This window comes from Silurus aristotelis (assembly GCF_946808225.1).
Source record: "Silurus aristotelis genome assembly, chromosome: 6".
Lineage (NCBI taxonomy): Eukaryota > Metazoa > Chordata > Actinopteri > Siluriformes > Siluridae > Silurus > Silurus aristotelis.
The window spans coordinates 14,080,993-14,098,466 of NC_139579.1; the positions used below are offsets into that span (position 1 = coordinate 14,080,993).

The 17,474-nt window shown below is 37.9% G+C and overlaps 1 protein-coding gene across 8 annotated transcripts in view; it reads left to right on the plus strand.

Annotated features, from left to right (window-relative positions):
• ptprua (protein tyrosine phosphatase receptor type Ua) overlaps positions 1-17,474 on the plus strand; it is a gene marked incomplete at its 3' end in the record, with an annotated part of 163,369 nt that overhangs the window by 85,028 nt on the left and 60,867 nt on the right. For all 8 annotated transcript variants that reach the window (XM_083543212.1, XM_083543209.1, XM_083543208.1 and 5 more), the window contains one exon: positions 5,883-5,964. In XM_083543212.1, coding sequence (XP_083399338.1) covers positions 5,883-5,964 — 82 coding nt within the window. The remainder of the gene's footprint in view (positions 1-5,882; positions 5,965-17,474) is intronic.

Below are 17,474 nucleotides of genomic sequence, written 5' to 3' on the forward strand. Positions count from 1 at the left end.
TCCCATACTGTTCTTTATCAAGGAGAAAAATTGCTTAAAATTCTGCTTCTGTTCTACATTGAGCATGAGAATTGCTCATGGGACCGATATAGTTCTGCATTTAGGATAAGGAGAGCACAAGGTGATGGTACCCGTTTTTATTGCGCTGTTGGATATGGACCACTAAACTCCAGCACACACTGCTAAATTAGTTGCCTTTAAATTTAGCTCACCTCCAACTTAAGAGGCATTTATTCTACCATTTCTGCATTTATTTCACATCGCATGTAGTTCATCCCAAACCTCTACCTGCATCTGATATAATCATAACTATAGTATTATTTATTATTTGTATTTTCTTAGGAATAATTTTTTTTAAAAATAAATCAAAATCGATTTGAATAACGGCTGCCTTTAACGTGTCAATGTAACGGTAAAATTACACTTCTCTCAAATACCCTTCCATCTTCCTCTTCCACTGTATAATATGCTGCAATATCATGAGGGACGTTCGGAAAATGAGATTTGGTTGAATGCCACTGAATGTAATATTTATCTTAATAGTACCATTTGCAAAACTCATGAAGAGCTCCTTAAGGAGATCTGACCACCTGGTTGTGTTGGGAACTGACTTTGTGAAGATGTGGGAGGATTGGTTTCATTTTCGTGTATTATTAAAAAAATAAATTGAGGACATGAAATGAAAAGTAGAAGCTTTATATCTCATTGAGCTTGTGGAACTCACGTGCGAGGAGAGCACAGTAACAGGGTGCACACATGGTCAGAATACAGTAGAAGATGTGGAACACAGGATAATGTCTTTTGGCACACTGACTTATAAAGGTCGGTGCTCCCTGTGACTGTGCGTCTAAATAAAAATTGAATAAAGTGTGTAACTCTGATGCTTTTATGTGCATTTCAGATTTATGGGCACATCATTTTTTGAAAAAATAGGATTATAAAACGTTTAAGATTGTAAATGGAACATGGATCAGAGTCCTCACTGTCCTTGAACCATGTCATTCATGAAGGTTTTATTCGGTGTGAGTGAGTCGGTCGGTTCGCTCCGTTAATCCAGGAATAAAATGTGCTCTTCTCATTCACCGGCTTCTAAATTCTCTCTCAGTATTACTTCAGTCAGTTCCCAACCACTGACCAGTTCTTTTGACTATCAGACCCTGTACGTGTATGGCTATCTTCTCACTGATGGGTTTACACACATCCTTAAAATGCCCAGGAGAGGATTTACTCATCTTTATTCAATCTGGAAAATTCTTATGTAACATGTATTAAAGTGTATTTAAGATCATGTCCTCAAGGAATTATAACTTCAAATAGATCCTATCTGCTGTAATGTTCCTCTGGTTCCTCCAAATCCCACCTGCTGTAACGTTCCTCCTGCACCTTCAAATCTTACTGCTGTAACGTTCCTCCAGCACCTCCAAATCCCACCTGTTGTAACGTTCCTCCTGTACCTCCAAATCCCTCCTGCTGTAACTTTCCTACTGCACCTCCAAATCCCACCTGCTGTAACGTTTCTCCTGCACCTTCAAATCTTACTGATGTAATGTTCCTCCTGCACCTCCAAATCCCACCTGCTGTAACGTTTCTCCTGCACCTTCAAATCTTACTGCTGTAATGTTCCTCCTGCACCTCCAAATCCCACCTGCTGTAACGTTCCTCCTGCACCTTCAAATCTTACTGCTGTAATGTTCCTTCTGCACCTTCAAATGTTACTGCTGTAACGTTCCTCCTGCACCTCCAAATCCCACTTGCTGTAACATTTCTCCTGCACCTCCAAATCCCACCTGCTGTAACGTTTCTCCTGCACCTCCAAATCCCACTTGCTATAACGTTTCTCCTGCACCTCCAAATCCCACTTGCTGTAACATTTCTTCTGCACCTCCAAATCCCACTTGCTGTAACGTTTCTCCTGCACCTCCAAATCCCACCTGCTGTAACATTTCTCCTGCACCTCCAAATCCCACCTGCTGTAACGTTCCTCCTGCACCTTCAAATCTTACGGCTGTAACGTTCATCCTGCACCTCCAAATCCCACCTGCTGTAACGTTCCTCCTGCACCTTCAAATATTACGGCTGTAACGTTCATCCTGCACCTCCAAATCTTACTGCTGCACTGCTTTCTCCAGTGTATTCTGACCACGTCCGCATGCTGTCACCGAGCTCCTCCTCACACGTGAGCTTCTCACTGAAAACAATGTGATCTCTCTTTCCCACTTCCTATTTGCCAGATTTGGCTCCTCTTCCCAAAGATGGAGATGCAGCTCAAAGGTCTGAAGGTGATCGCGTGGAAGCGAAGATAAATAAAGTACTTTGTTATGAACAGAGCGAGTTTTTAAAGATTTTATACCACCTGGTATTTACAGAATTCCGAGGAACGTTTCAGACGGAGGGTGAGGACGGAACAGAAAGCCACGGCTTGCATTCAGATGAGAGTCAAGAAAGTGACGATGTGGCATTCGAAGTCAAAGCTTTTATGTTTGAAGATAAGAGATAAATTGCACGCCTATCTCCAAACGAGTAGCAGAAAAATTTAACTGTAGACACATTTAAATATTATTAAGATGTAGATTTGGAATCTAATGCAGGATCTTCTCGCTAGTGAGATAGCGTTGAGTTCTCCTGTGTGGGCTGAACTCGAGGAGGGTTCACATAAAACACACGGGTGAGAAAAAGAAATGAACGAAAAGTACAAAACAGTCTGAGGTCTGTTGGATTTCAGGGCTTCTGTATCTGATGTTAAGATGAAGAGGAGAAAGAGGATCCACAGCATTGCTCCACAGGAAAAACTACACATCAATCAATCAATCAATCAAACAAGCAAATAAACAATCAATAAACCAATCAATTAATTAATTAACAATCTTCCACTCTGGATTGAATGTTATACTGATGGAAACATTGTGAATACTGTATTAATCTTCTGATCTCAGGAACAACAGAACAAATCTCCAGTCAAAATATGAAATGAAATTGATGCACCATCTTGAAGTGCAGGCAGCGTAGTGTCTGGAAAATCTCTGTGTACTTAATCTATTTTGCTTGTTGATACTGTAGGGGTTGGAGATGAGGCGTAGCTGCTTATGAAATATTAAAGATGCTGTCAAACATGCAATGACTGTCAATATACGTGCAGCAATGGAACAAACCTGCAATCCATCTCTCAGACACTGGTCTCTCTCTTAAAACTAACCTTTTTTAGTCTTCACAAAGAACAGATTGTGTGTCTCGTTCCACACTCCTCCTCCTTCTTCGTTTGTCTTTCTTTTCTCCCATGTTTATGTTCTGAACTGATCGACCTTCACAATTCAACCCTCGATGCTTACAACTGAATGAAATGTGAAGAATCGTTAGGACGTGATTTAGATAACGTGTTCTTTCCACTCAATTCTCGTTCTCTCTCACTCTTACGTTCTTCTCCTGAAGGAAACGCTGGTGTTTGAATAAATCCAGGTCCGAGAGAACAAGTCAGTCGATGCACTTCTGTGTCCGGGGCTGATGAATGGGGGAGTTAATCAGCTGGACGTCTCACCAGCAGCTCATAAGAATGAGAAGTAAAAATCAACGAGTTGAGAATGGCTCCCTGGTTATTCCTCTCTTCTCAGCTCTGGGATGAATTGATCCCAGGTGGACATTTAACCTGTGATGCATCAGGAACACTGAAGCACCAGACTAACATTACTCACGCCCATGTTCTTCCTCGTCTTCCTCTTCTTCACCTTCTTCTGCTTCCTCTTTTGCATCTTTTTCTTCCTCACTTGCTTCATCTTTTTCTTTTTTCTCTCATGCTTCCTTATTTTCTTCTTCTTTTGCTTCCTTTCCTTCTTCTACCTGTTCTTTTTCTTCATCTTTTTCTTTTTTTGTATTCTCCTTCTTCTTGTTCTGCTTCTTCTTCTTCTTCTTCCTATTCTTTTTTCCTCTTCTTCTTTCTCTCTTGCTTCCTCTTTTTCTTCTTAATTTGCTTCTTTTTCTTATTCTTGTTCTTCCTACTATTCTTCTCCTTCTTTATCTTCCTCCTTTTCATCATCATCTTCTTCTTCTTCTTCTTCTTCTTCTTCATTTCCTTCTTCCTCTTTTGCTTCCTTTTCTTCTTCTACCTGTTCTTTTTCTTCCTCTTTTCTTTTTTGTATTCTTTTTCTTCTTTTCCTCCTCTTTATCTTCTTCCTCTTCTTTCTGTTCTTCCTCCTCTTTTCCTTCTTCTTCTTCTGCTTCTTCTTCATCTTCTTTTTCTTCATCCTTTGCTTCTTCTTTTTCTCTTTCTTCATCTTTTTTGTCTTCCTCTTCTTCTTTCTCCTTTGCTTCTTCCTCTTCTTGTTATTTCTCTTTTTCTTTAAATAAGAAACACGTAAACTCTTTCCTCAGAATGGATGTTGTTTTTGCCTTCAGACACGTCAGTAAATTTGTTACAGACGTTGCAGATTAAACGTCTCGCACGCTTCACACACACGGTGTCCATAGTAACACTGTAACAGTCGTAGCAGCTTCAGCAGCGCAGGATTTTATTTGATGCAGGCAGTAAAACACATTAAATAAAGATTGTTGAATTCTGGTGGTGACGAAGCTGTTTGACTTTACTGTTGTTTCAAAGGCAGAAAATCGATAGAAAGACGACGTGACAGTATGGATGTCACGTGACGTGACTATCGAATGTCCCAACAATCAGGATCGTAAATGATTTAAACATCTTCATGTCACACCTCTTTATACTGGCTGACTAACAGGACAGTTTTGTTCCTCCATCCCTCTGGTTTTCTTTCTTTCTCACTCGACCTCTGTCTATGTGCCTAATAAGAGATACACGGATTGGACTGCAGATTAGACACAGTATGTAATTATAGTCATTTTTATCCAGTTGTATAAATAAGCGTTCTATACGTTTAAGCGTTTTATATATATATGTTATTGTTTAAAACTTGACACATTTCATCAATTAGCAGGAAGTTAAATATCAGTTAAACCATAAAGTTACAGCATAAATATCAGTGTTTTTCTCACTGATGCTGTTACCATGGAAATGTTGATTCTCCCTCATACACGAGGGTTTTTGTGGTGGAATCGTGTTTTTTTTTTTCAACTCCTGATGTTTTTTCCAGTGTACTGGGAAACGTGATCTATCTGCAGGCAGATCTTTGGGAAAGTAAATAGGGTTGGGAAATGAGATGGAAGTGTAGATGAAATGACTGTGACATCATGCATTATGTAAAGAAAACCTGAAGAACAACTGATATTCAGGTGACGCAGCGTCAATGCAGGAGATGATCAGACTGCCTGTAAGAACAGGAAGGTGGCCCAGACACACAATCATGATGTTTGTTTTCATTTGTGACCTGCCTGGGTGTGATTTCTGGTGAGATGATGTAGCTTTCAATCACTTCACTGGAAAAGCTAAAGAAGGAACTGATCCAGATCTGCATTATCTACAGTGTACGGATTAAAGACCTGCCTTCTCTATCCACGTGTGGTTCTCCCACATAAGTTGTAGACACACAATTGTACAGGACGTCTTTGGATGCTGGAGCATAAAATTCTTCCTTCACTTGAAAAAGGATACTCTGCATGTTCCTGCATGAGAATGCACACAAAGGAGATCTGCTTTGGTTTGGAGTGGAGGATCTGCTGCTATAGAGCTTTAAACCTTATTAAAGACCTTTAGGATGAATGTGAACACTGACTTCACCCCCAGACCTCTTTGCCTTCTCACCTACATCAGTACCTGACTTTACTAACTGGCTGAAAGAATCACCAAAAAATCTAGTAAATGACCAATTTTATGCTCAGGTGTCCACAAACCTTTGACCGTACAGTATATGTTAAAATGAATATGGAGAACTTCACGCCTCATCCTTTATTTATTTATATGTTGCTCTTTTCTCCGTTCGCAGATCATATTTGAAGCTACGGTCTCTGATGAGGAGAGAGGCTACATCGGCCTGGATGACATTGTCCTGCTAAACTATCCCTGCTGTAAGTGTCTTTATCACTTTATTTACTTTCTTTCTTTTTCTCTCGCTCTCTCTCTCTCTCTCTCTCTCTCTCTCTCTCTCTCTCTCTCTCTCTCTTTCTCTCTCTCTCTCTCTCTCTCTCTCTCTCTCTCTCTCTCTCTCTCTCTCTTTCCCTCTCTCTCTCTCTCTCTCTCTCTCTTTCTCTCTCTTTCCCTCTCTCTCTCTCTCTCTTTCTCTCTCTCTCACTCTCTCTCTCTCTCTCACTCTCTCTCTCTCTCTGACTCTTTTCTTACCTGATTCTGGGAACAACTGTACACACCAGTTTTACTTCCATCAGCAGAAACAAAAGCTCCTTTTTCTATCTTGCGGTTCATCAAGGATGTGATTTGTAATGTGAATGAGTTTGACGTGTTCATGTTCAGCCCTTCCCTCACGTCTTCTCTTACATTTCTATCCTGCTGTCTGTTCTCATTGCCTGTAGCTGTCCTTCTGTAGAGAGGAAGCTCTCCACCATTCACCATCCATTAACAACAACAACAACCAAAAACACCTGATCCTTCAGCAATTATCCAGAATGCAGATACGTACAGTACTAAGAGCTCTAGATTGTGTTCGAAAAACACCTCGGTGGATGAGGATTCTGAAGGCTGGTCTGGGTCATTTTCCTCTTTATACATAATTAAAATAAAAATATGCAGAAAGTAAAGCAACATGCTGAAATATTTCCCAATGATAATTTTATTACATACAGCACCAGTCTGGTAAAATGAGTGCAAAAGTAAAGTAAAATTAAAGGCATTAATTGAATTATGCTTGACCAAAAATATGTTTATTTATTTATGTATGAATTATATCCATACTTTATTTATTTATTTACTTTCTTACTTACTTATTTTTTTTTATCTCCCATAATTCCAATGGACAAAATAATATTAAAATGAGGAATTTGACTTAAAATTACTTTATTGATCCCATAGGGAAATTGTTGGGTTGTAGTTGCTCAAAGTAAATATAAAATAAAGATTAAAGTAAAATAAAAAATAAAAACAAAAATGACAATTTAAATAAATATACATATTCAATTATTTATTACATAAAATGACAAAGTGTGAAAGCAACGGAAACAGAAAATCTATACTACAATAATAATTATAAATTTTTTTGCACATGTAACTAATTATTATTATTATTATTATTATTATTATTATTATTATTATTATTATTATTATTACACTGATGATGATGGTTTAATCACGAAGCTATGAAATAGTCACAATTTACTTATCTGAAGGATTTGATTTACGTCAAATTAGTAGAATCTATTGATTGATGTGGAACTTATTTGTGACAAGAGAAATGCACATGTTACAAATAATACATATATACATCTATATAAATGTAGTAAAGATAAAGAATTGAATAATGAGTGAAATTAACTTTAATTGCAGACATACACAATGAGGCTAAGCAGCTGTAGAATCTACTTTTCATGCTAATATCAGTTACCATGGCAACATTTATGACTTAAAGCACATACAGTACACAGAGAAGCTTTCTGTTATTCACTCTTTGGTGGTTCTGATCCATTAAGTGACTTCAGTGCAGTCAGTAAAGAATCACAGAAAGAGTTTGGCACAATTCAGCAGAGATTGTGTTGAATGTCTGGCTGTGGCATCACATTTTCTTCTCCACAGAGTGAGGCTTATGGTGCTGTGTGAAATTTTCAGCAAAATTCATACCAAAGGTTCAGTCAGAGCACTTAGTTGAGTCATTATGTCCAGGGATTGGAGACAAGGTCTTCTTGACTCATCATGCACAAATGCTATCTACTTGAAAATTCTGAACCTTTATGGTGACTATGAATATAAAGATCAGGACCCTGGTAGATGTTGATCTGATGCCCATCTCACTGATATTTGTGAGTTTCTAAACTTTATACTGTGTGGTAATGATTCATTGTTTCCAAAAGCATTTAGTATTGACTGAATTATGGAATATTTCACTTACTTAAATTGCTGTATAATGAATGTCTCATTATGAACCCCCTTTAGAAGGTTGAAGTATGATTTTGGAACACAAATGACACCAAACATGAGCCTTTGAAAAAACCTAAAAAAAAACAACAACAGGAAGTTGCATTTTCACAAATGTTATGGTTTTCTGTTCTATTCTTTACCTGGAGAGTCTGGATCTCCCCTTCCTGAGGTGGACATGTCCCTACTTTGGGTGTAAACATTCCATTTTGGAGAACTCCTTCCACCCTCTGTAACACCTAAAACACTGGCTGGTCATTCTGAGGAGTAGTTCAGCACCACAGAGCCCCACAGGAGATCATTTCTGCCTGTGGCCATCATATAGAACTCCTCCCTTTGAGGGTTCAACAGCTGCTCCATTATATAGATCATATAGATATAGTTACAGGTATAGATAGAATTTAATAATGATAATAATAATAATAATACTCATTATTATTATAATTATAATTATTATTATCATTATTATTATTGTACACACACATAAACACTGTCTTTTATACGTCTATTGCGTTTGTTTGGTTCTGTGCAAAATGTTTACAAAATATCTGAATATTTAATATCTCTGCACTGATGAGGAGCAGCTCTAATTATATAATAAACTGTATATTTTGAAATACATAAAAAGTTACAGTTGTAGTCAATATTAATGTTGTAATATTGTCATTTTGTATTATTTAACAATGAAACAATTACAAAAATCAACAATAAAAAAAAAACAATTCAACAAATTAAAAAGATAATTATTGATGTGTTGAAACTTTCTGTAAGCAAACGTTTATTAGGCGTTTGTGGGAGGAGTCACCGGTGCTTTTTCACGTCACTTTTTTACTGTAGGATTGAAGGGAGGTTGGCGAGTGAGTTAGGAAACGTCTGCATTAATATGTATACATTTGGATATTTCCACCTGCGTCATTTCCACTTTGCAGACTGTTTTCAAAAAGCTACATTTCGGTTGACTGCAGATGGCGTCTCAGTGCGGACAGGAGGGAAAAAACGGAGAGAAAAATATACGTTTGACTCCAGTAATGTTTTATTATTCCAGTTTAGGGTCATTATGAATTCTGGTTGAAGGTTAATTAATATACACTGTTCAGTTTGTCTAAAGATGATCATTCAGTCTGAGGTTAACAAACAGAAACCGGGTGGTTACGAGGTAATGGAGCTCACTGTGTCTCAGACAGCATCTTAGAAAAGCATGTGTTAGAGGCTTCGAACCCATTTAGGCCCCTCATAAACTTCTCAAAGCATTTTATAGTGATTTTATTGTACTTTAGAGAAGCTTGTTTATTGCTGTGCTGCGGAAATTGACAAAAGGTTCAACAAAGCCCATTGTATCTGTGAAAGAAGAGTTTCAGTGTGCTATTGAATGGCAGAGCAAATTTATTCCTGCACCTTTTCAACTGTTTGTTGAGGCCAGAATATCTGACCAGTGATATCCCTCTACCTGACTAGGTTATATATGCAAATATATTCAGCTGAAAATAACTGATCTATTGTGGTGGACACCGATTCAGTCATGGTTTTAACAGATAAGCTCGAAAGGATCTAAATAAAAAGTTTCACAGAACAGAAGTAGATTATTTAATGTTTGTTTTGCCTCTATGAATCTCCTCCATGTCTGCACATCTTTTTAAATAAAAAACTTTAATAATGCTAATAAACACATGTTTTGAATACTTAAATATCGAGACTGTCACACTCTAAAGTCCTAATGATTCTAGGTACTAATAAAGAGCCTGCACATTTTTACCCAAAGCACACATGAGAAAGCAGAATGAGGCCCGGGCGAGGCAGATGTAGAGGACAGGAGGAGGTATAGAAGAATATCTGTGAGAGTGAAAGGGAAAGTTTATAGGACTGTGGTGAGACCTGAGATGTTGTATTGTTTAGAGACAGTGGCATTGAGTAAAAGACAGGAGGTGGAGCTGGAGGTAGCAGAGCTGAAGATGTTGAGATGTTCATTGGGAGTGACGACGATGGACAGGATTAGAAATGAGTTTATTAGAGGGACAGCGCATGTAGGAAGTTTGGTGAGGTGAGGAAGGTGAGATTGAGATGGTTTGGACATGTGCAGAGGAGGGACATGGGGTATATCAGTAGGAGAATGCTGAGGATGGAGACCACCAGGAAGGAGGAAAAGAGGAAGAACAAGGAGGAGTTTTATGGATGTGGTGAGGGAAGACATGCAGGTAGTTGGTTTGAAAGAGGCAGGGACAGGGGGGTATGGAGACGGATGATCCGCTTTGATGACCCCTAATGGGAGAATCTGAAAAAAGAAGAGGAAGAAGGGAGGACAGGGGGGTTTGGAGATGGATGATCCTCTGTGGAAACCCCTAATGGGAGAAGCCGAAAGAACGAAGAAGAAGAAGAAGAGAGGACAGGAGGGTATGGAGACGAATGATCCGCTGTGGTGACCCCTAATGGGAAAAGCAGAAAGAAGAAGAAGAAGAAGAAGACACATGTGAAAGCAGTCATTCATTTTCAGTGTGTGTAAGCAGAAGAATTCACTATGAATGGAAGACCAGTCCATAGCAGGGCACCAGTCAAACATTACAGTACATCTAGGGGCAATTTAAGGAAGCTAATCCAATTATCTGCATGCATAAAACAAAGAACCCTGTGGAAACCCATATACACCTTTCCATTGTCTTTTATTATGGTGAAAACATAAACGAACCAGAGAGCTAAAGTTCTGGAGTTTACAGCTCACAATATCCAGCCTGTATAAATGCCTTCATGTACATTTGCTATGACTTCCTAATGATCTGATCTTTATTTACTGTAGTTAAACACAAACGATTGTTCAGATGTGGAAAAAGAAAGGAGAAAACAGCACCTGATAAAATGGTGAGGAACAGAACTATAAACCAAAACCCCTACAGGAGGAGAGCAGCTGTGAGGTATTGATCTGATTCACATAGTTCAATGATAAGGACTTTATCATTTATAGTGCCTTTATACTTCTGTGTGCATTAACGGACAGCCATGGGATACACATTTCTCAGAAATCCCAAACTCCCAGATGGAAGAGTGTTTTCAGACAAACAGTAAATTATCTAGAGTCTGGAGGGAAGGAGTTCTGACTCTGCATGCTAAGATATGGCATGCAAGTGGAACTAGTTCTTCTAACAATGGTATTCTATAGACACTGATCACACGCTTCATGGAAAACGTAGCTGAGTATTTTTGATTAGCCCAGCAACACTGGTTCTTCCTGCAGGACACAGTCACAATATCTGGTTGCTCGTGACTCCTACACACTGAAGCAGTGTCCTATATTTACTTTCTTGGAAGGCAAAGCAACCTTAGAGAGAAAAAGCCTTGCTTTGGCTGGCACTCAGTTAAGGGATGAAAACCTACTTATCGTGATAATCTTAGGGGAGAAAAGACGTACTATGGATCAGCCCATGCAACTACAGTTAATTTCAGTGGATAAACAGATAATCTAATGTATCTCTGACTAATACAATTATATTTTATATTCTATTATAATCAAATGCTATTCATACAGTATGTTATAGGTGTTAACACGTATAATATAACTAGTTAATAAACCAGTGATTAGTACATTTTGCGGGAGAAGAACAGCAGCAGCAGTGAGCACAGCAGTGTTTAAAGCTGCTTTGCAGGTTGAACTACTCCATTAATCCCATTTAAATCTATACGGTAACTGGTCTTTCTCGCAGGCTGTATGTAGATCGGTGTTGAATGGAAAGCGTTCCCTCTGTGCCTCGGTCAAAACAAACTTCACAGCATTAATGATGATTAATACACAAATCTTCAGTATGCGTTACAACCAGTGTAATCAATGTGATCTGCCATACTTACGCATACTCCTTCAACCACAAGGAGATCATGCTCTTCTACTGCTTTAGCGAAAGACACGTTCTGACCACGTGCGCACTCTGTCACCGAGCTCCTCCTCACAAGTGAGTTTCTCACCGGAAACAACATGATCTCACTTTCGCACCCGCACTACTAACCAGATTTGGCTCCTGATGACTTCACCCTCTTCCCAAAGATGAAGATCCAGCTCAGAGTTTTTACACTGCTGCAGAGATGTGACGTGAATCGCAGAAAAAAACGCTTCGGGACACGTTCCAGAAGAACACTGGCCTCCCTGCTGTACTGCTATTCCTTGTGTTATCATGTCCTGCATGTACATAATAACACACATTTGTACAGAACATACAGAAACATATAAAATATCTGAAGTGAATGAAAGATTTTGTAAATACAGCATGATGATGCTCTCTATAGTAGCAGAAAGATGATATGGACATGGGAGTTATTTTTGGTTGTTTAAAATCCTGAAGTCCTGCAGGGGAAAAGCTGTTGAGGAGAGTGGTGTTGATCTTGATGTTTTGCCATCGAGGAGAGAAGGGAAGTGATCTGATCTGAAGCTCAGTCCTGATGATTTTGGAAGATTTTTGTAAAAGTCTTGTGAAGTCAGTTGCCAAACCTCAGTGTGCTGCATCCGGTCAGTACACTTTCTATCGTGCAGGGATGGAAGTCAAATGTAGCAGTAGACAACTCCTGAATCTTCTCAGGAAATCTCCTCAGATGGTACTGCAGGTGTTTCAGGACCAGGAATGTAATCTGACAGCTTTATGGCCAAGATACTTGAAACCGTGTATTTTTTTCTACAGGTTATGTGGTTATAAATTATTCCAGCTTGACAATGCCAATGCTAAGTATCATTCCCAGTTACTTCATTATACACAGTATACACCAATCAGGCATGACATTATATCTCGTCTGTTGGATCGGACCACACGGATCAGCCTTTGCTCCTCACGTGCATCAATAAGCCTCGGCCGCCCACGACCCTGTCGCCGGTTCACCACTGTTCCTTCCTTGGAGCACTTTTGATAGATTCTGACCACCCACTAACAGGTGCCATGATGAGGAGATCATCAATGTTCTTCACTTCACCACTCATAGTGTTAAAATGTCATAATGTTTGCTTGGTGTAAGTGCTGTGTTTTAAAGCCGGGTGATTGGAATCTGGTTGTTTGGTTGATGGTGTTATGCTGATCAGATAGAAGTGTAGTGTAAATATGGAATAGAAGTGCCTTAGTAAAAAATCCAGCTTGTCCCAGCTGCCAGCTGCCAAAACACTGGCTGAGCCGGTCAGGCTGGAAGATCATCGATGCCAGCTGGTAAGTGCTGATGAAAATGAAACACTTTCTAAATTGGCCCATTGTATTAAAAAACAATATCATAACAGCGAGGCAATTCGAAAATCTCAACCATTTACTTAATTGATTCTTCAGCATGCAGAGAGTCTGAGAGATGAAGCTTGAGCACCAGAACTTACCTGCCCTTACAGGAGACAGGAGGAAGAAAATACCAATGCAGGTTCTAAGCTGGGAGATGGTCTGAGAGTAACGAACAGCTGAGAGTGTGACAACGCAGAACGCTGAGAGTGCAGTGCTGCTTAACATCTTCTGAGGCACACAGCAACATAGTAATGCTGATTTTTTTATTTTTCTTCAAGGTGTGGCTCGACAATCTAGTTAACACTCCATTTAGAGAAGATCAGATATTTTCTGATGGCAGTAAATCAGAGTCAGCTCTCTTAATGATAATAACATTGACATTTCACTGGGGGATTCTTGTGTCACCTTTTATTCCAATCAAACTTCAATTCATTCGTTTTTACTAAACAGTTTGCTTTAAAACGATTTATTTCACTGATAAAAAATAAAGAGTTTCATTTGTATAGCAAATGCAGCTTGAAGTTTTTCCCAAAGAAATGAAAAAACAATAAAAGAGATTCAAAATTATATGAGCAGGAATAATAATAAAATATAAATAATTGAGAAACAGTGCAGAAACCAGAATAAGTAGAATAAAAAGATGAGATCATAAAAAAATAACAGTTCCGAATGAAAAACATGAATAATGGTAATTAAATAGAGAAAATCTTAAAAAGAAACAATAAAACCTTTAATTAATGTGTTTTTACAAATGAAACATTAAAGAATACAGAATAATCTTTTCTACAATAATGCAGGTCAAATTTTTAGCTAAATGATCTTTTAATGCAAAGTTTATAACAGAGTTTATACATATAATGAAAACTTTTTGTAAACTTGAGACGATATCATTAAAAGGAAGAATGTTTTGTAGACAATACACTTTTAATTAAAATCAATTCAACTCATGTTTATTTGTATTGTGATTTTAATAATAAACATTGTCTCGGAGCAGCTTTACACAGATAATGTGGAGATAAAAATGAAGATGATCTTTATAAGTGTAAGTTTGTCCCTGATGAACAAGTCGGTGGAGACTGTGGTGAAGGAAAAACTCCCCGAGATGCAGAAGGAAGAAACCTTGAGAGGAACCAGACTCAAGAGGGAACCTCATCCTCATCTGGGTTCCACCGAATGTCCATTTATTACGGATAAACGATGTTGAGGTGCAGTGATAGAGATCAGAACAAACTGTAGTCCTGAGTCAGTGTAGCAGACTGTTCATATTAACTACAGTCCAAATCTAAATCCTCAAAGCTCCTGTTCTTTCACCGGAATTTCATGGAACCACCCAAGGTGTTGATGAGAAACATCTCCAGCTGCACAGAGTCGCCTCCAAACAAAGAGATCATCCAGAGGCAGACCAGGACGAAGTGGGCAGATCCGAGGAGGGAAGAGGAGCAAGAAAAGAAGGAAGAAAGAAGGAGATCCTGGTGATATTATTCACGTGAGACTTAAAGGAAAGACTCGGGTCAATAATCACACCAAGGTCTTTGACAGCCGTACACGCTGAAACAGAAACACCATCCAGAGATGCTACAGAATCAGAAAGTTTACTAAAAACTTAAAAGTAGTAAAAAGTAAAAGTAATTCCGTCTTATCTGAGTTGAGCAGAAGGAAGTTATTAATCATCCACTGTCTAATGTCCTTTACACACTCCTCAACATTGTTAAGTTGATCTCTCTCATCTGGCTTTGCTGAAATATACAGCTGTGTATCATCAGCATAGCAATGGAAGCGAATACCATGTTTATGTGTAATTTCACCCAGATGCAGCAGATATAAAGAGAAAAGCAGTGGGCCTAAGACAGATCCTTGCGGAACACCAAACTTTACCTCAGAGAATGAGGACACCTCACCATTTACATCAACAAACTGATAGCGATCAGTCAAATAAGACCTGAGCCAGGAGAGAGCTGTTCCCTTTATTCCAACAACGTTCTCAACGCTCTCAACTCAACATCTGTGCTACAACCTTTTCTAGAATCTTGGAGAATTGAAATGCACAAAAACATCGAAATATTCAGGGACAAGTAAACATAAAACCGTGTTGTCAAGGTCATTGTAGAAGAAGCAATAATGTAAGATCTGATGTATTTGCAATGAAAGAATGAAAAGCCCTGCGGTGGGTGGGTAGATGTTTACTCGCATGTAGTTAGCCGGTGTACAATATGATCAGCATTTACAGTCTAACTGATTTAACCTTTAAGTTGCACGACCTAATTCTGTTTGACTACAAAGAATTTGAAGCGGAAATTCAGTGAAAAGTTTTATTTTGTACTAAAAACATGCAATAAACTAGCCAAAAAAAATAAAACTGTATTATGTACTGACAGAATAATGTTCAGGTTTATTTTTTATATATTTTGAGACATCAAACTATTAGCTACAATAACAATACCACACATACAACTACAATACAATACAACACAATAAAATACATTAAAATGCTGTAGAATACAGAATTAAATTATAAAACACTATACCACAGTACACTATTATACACTACAATGTTTTTCTATTGTGAACAATTAATGAAGCTTAAATACCAGGTCTCCCATCAGGGGTAAAATCTCCAGTTTAACCCCCTGCATTGACACACCACAGCCTATTAATGATGTCTCCTATTAATTAATATCTCCTTTTAATGAATGAATGATTAATAGGAGACAGTGACTACATCCTGCAGGGTTTTTCCAACTGGCACAAATTCCATCAAACACAGATTGGACGAATTAAAGTGCATATTAAACACATTAAAGCCTTCTTTTTAACTCTCCACTATCATTTATGTGAAAGAGGAGTGTTCAAGCCGCTAGGCAACACGTAGCTGTGCAAAACAACGCTGTAATAAATTCTCATAAAACATTTAAATCGTTTAAAAAAGGTGTGTTAATAGTAGAATGCAGCAATACATTTATAGACACAACGCTATTAAACTGCGATAAAATTCGACACAACAGCAGATTTGATGCTCCACTTGGCAGATTACTGATGCAGAACAAATGGAGATCATGTTGTGTCCATTCAAGTATTTTTACTCATTTAAGTCCGATCATCTAAATTTGTATGCAGGATGCTCATCATCTGGTTTCTAGCCATTATAGGAAGCATCAACATTTATAATCAGACTCACAGGTCTGGAAGAAAGTTGACTATTTGAGCTGAAGGTGAAAAATTGTAACTAATTAATCAACTGATCCATTGAAAGAATTTTGGTTGTTTATCGTATAGCAATTTTTAAAAATGCATTTTAGTTTGGCATTAATGCATGCAGTTCTGCAGCTTCGGTCAACCTTCATTTTACTCGATAACGAGAACACGTGCATCCTTGGAACTCGCATTCTTGAGAAAGACTTGGACGTGGAGATACAACAAGAACACAAGGATTCCTGATCGCATAAAATCGCATACTGAAAAAAACATCTATTTTGTAATGAGGCAAAAAAAAGATGAAGCCATTCTTTTCTTTTTTGAAATGAAGGGTCTCTGAGCTTATGGCAGAAAGCAGAGCAGATGGCAACGTCTGACGGGGATAAATGAGAGCTAACATTATGAAAAGAGAAAAAAAAAAGAAAACAATTGCCAGACAATAAAACGACATTACTGCAGATTTGTGTTTATATTTGATTCAAAACTTTTGATTAAAATATCTGCTGTTGTGTGTTTTTTTTTTTTTTTTTAATTATCATTATTAATTATTTTTTTATTAAATATCACAAGTTAACGTTAAAAAGAAATTCTGTTTGGATTTAAAAGCGTTTGACGAAATCTAAACAATTAAAACAGTAAAATAAATAAAGGAGTGGAAAATAGTGTTTTTGTCATTTCTTTAAATTTTCAGTTTTTCATATGAAAATCTTTAAAGTTCATCCATAAACCTTTGGGCCTCAATCAACCATTATTGAGTTGTTGGTTCTTACTGGAGATATTAGATTATTTAATTATTTAATTAATAATCCAGTGATTATAATTAGCTGATGTTTTGAGTCTGGTATGTGCAGTTCGGTAGAACGTTGGTATGTAGCAGGAAATTTCCTAATCTATTAAAAAAAAACTTTTAAATTCCAATTAATTGCCATTTTGGATCAAAAATCGACTTAGTAGTTATGCGACCTCGTTAAAACAATGAATTCACAGCAGCAGACTGAATAATTCTGGAGAGATTTTCTGATACCTGGTTTATACACAAATATTCACAGGCTGTAATACTCATTAGTTTAGTATCCATATTA